At 27.8% G+C, this 3,405-nt stretch overlaps 1 protein-coding gene across 1 annotated transcript; it reads right to left on the bottom strand.

Annotated features, from left to right (window-relative positions):
* Window positions 1-232: 232 nt before the first annotated feature.
* On the bottom strand, window positions 233-3,008 carry LOC107444291 (uncharacterized). Its single transcript, XM_087156361.1, has 3 exons — window positions 2,461-3,008; window positions 1,240-1,461; window positions 233-257 (listed from the first exon to the last, which is right to left on the bottom strand). Exons 1-3 carry the CDS (start codon window positions 2,871-2,873, stop codon window positions 233-235), a joined length of 660 nt encoding a protein of 219 aa, XP_087012487.1. The 5' UTR covers window positions 2,874-3,008.
* Between the last annotated feature and the right edge of the window lie 397 nt (window positions 3,009-3,405).

Genomic DNA, 3,405 nt, shown 5'->3' with positions numbered 1-3,405 from the left:
GATGATACCCAGAAAATGATGGTCTGGATAACAAAGTGTGATGGAATTAGGAAATAAAACATGCGAAAGAAAGGATACTTTAATCGGCATAATCTCCAACCGATGTCATTTATAAATCTTGTTTAATAGTACAAAATGAAATTTGTGGAAAATCGTTTATTATTTAGAGGTTTCTTTTAAAAAGAAAAAAAAAAAACTCCTTAAAAAATTGCTTAAGATATTCAAATTGGACTTAAGTAGTAGTCAAATAAGATTCACTACAAAATTAAGAAAATTTTTTAAATTATTTATTTATTTTATTTAGTTATTTTTATTTTGCGTATATGCGCAGTATAAAGAAACGTTAATTACACGTATTTGGAGCAGTTTTTAACAAATTTTTTTTTTTAAATTTCTATGTCAATAATATTTTAATCAATTTAAAATTGATTCAAACGTTTTTTATTTTATTTTATTGAATTTTTTTAAAGTTATTAAAAAAAACGCAAGACAAAAAAATAATTTTTTTTTAAAATCTTTTTTTTAAAAAAATGTTCATATTTTCAAAAATATTTAAGCTACGTTTACGAAGTTTAGTTCAATTATTGTATATAAGAACCAAAATAATAAGTTACAATTTTATTACTACATTTTTTTGTCATAGGGTGCTCAAAAGTATTTTTAACGTTTGTCATTCATTCTCGGTGCCTCAACCCTTAAAAAGCTGTAAATTTCATTGATATGAATAAGAAATCGAAGGATCTAAATTTATATTTTGATTCTCCATGTATTTTCTGAGAAATATCAAAAAATGTGTTAGTATCGATTATCGAAGTCTTTCCATTATTTTGTGCAACTCCTGTAGAATTCTTTTAATCAAAATTCGAACATTTATCTTCATTTTCAATGAAAAAATCGAACATTATGATTTTAATAATTTGGAAGTATACTTTTTCAATAATCATTTCGTTTAAAATAATTAAACACTACTGTAGACACGTGAGGGGCTATTGTGGATAAGTTATAAAAATAATTATTTAATCTATTGTTAGTTATAAAAAGTAAATAAAATTAAAATACCATTCAATTCTCAACTTGGTTATTCGATTTGTTAATATTCTGTACCACCGCCAGGGCCGTCTTAGTAGCCTGCAGGGCCCCCGGGCACAGAAATGTCTTTGGCCCTCATAGCAGGTCATACTGCTTAAAATCGAACTAAAAAACTTCACATACATAAAATAAAGCATTTTTAAGATGTACAATAATTCGAATCTATCTTCTCCGCTCCCATCATCACCGAGCAAGAAGTCTTTACCATCTTTTGTTTTTGTATATCTCTCAGTCCAGACTATGTCATCTACACTTTTTGGAAGTGCTGGCTGCTCCAAATTTCTCGCTTTATACAGCACTTTGTGGATGCAATCGAATTCTGGCAAATCAACAGCTGAGTTTACTGAAGAAGCTGCTTCGGCTATCTCTTCACTGAAAAATAGCAGAAAAAGTTTATTAGCAATGTTAAACATAAGTATGCAAAATGTAGTTCAGGTTGAAATTTAAGATTAAATCAATATATAAGCGAAAATATTTATCTGCAGTTTGTTTTTTTAAGTTAAAAGGGCAATAAAAACAATTTTATTAAACTGAATAGGGAGAAAAAAACTAATTCCCTAACAAATGTAACATTTTATATTCATTATTAGATTTAAATCTAACACAATTGAAACAGTGACAAATAAAAAAGTGTCCAACTAAATGAAGCTCATTAAAATTAAATTTTATTGTATGTAGTACTTATTGTACACTGAATAATATTATATGCTGAATAATATTATTTACTGAATAATATTATTTACTGAATACTTATTATATACTAAATTATTAGTACTGAATAAGAAACAAAAAATTGACATAGTTTAATAAATATTTAAGAATATGTTTTCTGTACATTAAAGGAGTATATAAAAATTTATTTTAAAAGGGGATATCAATTATAATTAAAAAAAAATTTAAAAGGGGGTACAATTTTTATGATGAAATTACCATTTTCCTCATAAAAATTGAATTAATATTAATTTATGACTGATTCTATTGAAATAAAGTGACATAATTAAAATAAATATATAAATTTTGGAAAATCTGTTTTATGTGCAGTGATGGAGAATATAAGTTCTTTTATTGTTTCATTATTTTGTTACTTGATATAATAAAAAAATAATAACTAAATAAATAAATCAATAAAAATGCAATAAATTAAAATAATTACTTTTTTATTTGGCTGAATTAAAAAACGTGACATAGTTCATAAATATATATTTTAAAACATTAGTTATATGTACTATATTAAAGTAGAATTTAAACTTATATTGTGTCTCATCTTGAGATTTATTTCTTATTTTTTCTCATTTTTCATAAAGATTTTTTTCAGTAACTATTATTTTTAATTTAACATAATTAAAACAAATATTAAAAATGAAAACTTACTCATAAATTCTCTTCACTGGAGTTTTTTCGTCGGATGCTTTCATTTTCTTCAAAAGAGTTCTTTTGAAAATCATTTTTTCCTCTGGTTCATGATTATGTGTTCCAGACGTCGAATGAAATTGATTATCTTTAATGCACACACGTGCACTGCAACCAGTCCATTGCGAACTGCAATACCATACCGATTTCTGATCCTTATTCGTTCTTTTATAGTTGAATAAATTCTTCCTAAATATAAGCACTCTGCCTCCTCTTTCCGAAGGAAGAAATTGAATATTATTTTCGTCCATTTCAATTTTTATTTGCAATGCAATTTCGAATAAAACTAATTTGTAAAATGTTGCGTTAAAATTAAAATTGTAAGTTATCATTGATATGTTTAAATTGTGTTCACTTCTCTTCACAAACGCCATTAGTATATGCTTATATGAACCCAGTTAGTTTTGGTAAAAATAAATTTAAGAATATTTTTATCAGCAAGTAAGACTCCTCAGTTCAACCTCTCACTTAATTGCTGGCGCGTCACCCCTACGGACGCCAACCCGAAGGGGTGTGCAACCCTAAATGCCACACACCTCTTTTAACCCCCTATATCATTATCTCCTCCATCATGGCTGCAGCTTCTTAGAGGGGTGGGGGCCGAAATCCAGGTGCATCTAAAAACGGATGAATACCCCAAGACACCCTTTTTACACCACAATAGCAGCAAAATGATTTGGACCCTCGTTGGACTACTATTCATGAATCTTGACTCAATAAGGGTTCAAAGGGCCCCATACAGAGTTGTCCCCATATAGAGTTGACCCCATATAGAGTTCAAGTCTCCCCATATAGAGTTGTCCAATTCACCCGAAATTTTACAGCCATTTTACAAACAATATCGGCCTTATACAGAATTGTCAGATTTGCAAGATATTTTATATTCATTATTCAGCCAATATAAGC

Source organism: Parasteatoda tepidariorum, chromosome 2 (genome assembly GCF_982258835.1).
Source record: "Parasteatoda tepidariorum strain Cologne lab strain chromosome 2, Ptep-v5.0, whole genome shotgun sequence".
In the NCBI taxonomy this organism is placed as follows: Eukaryota; Metazoa; Arthropoda; class Arachnida; order Araneae; family Theridiidae; genus Parasteatoda; species Parasteatoda tepidariorum.
The sequence above is the reverse complement of the archived record's forward strand: the minus strand, read 5'-3'. Positions and strand labels throughout refer to the sequence as shown.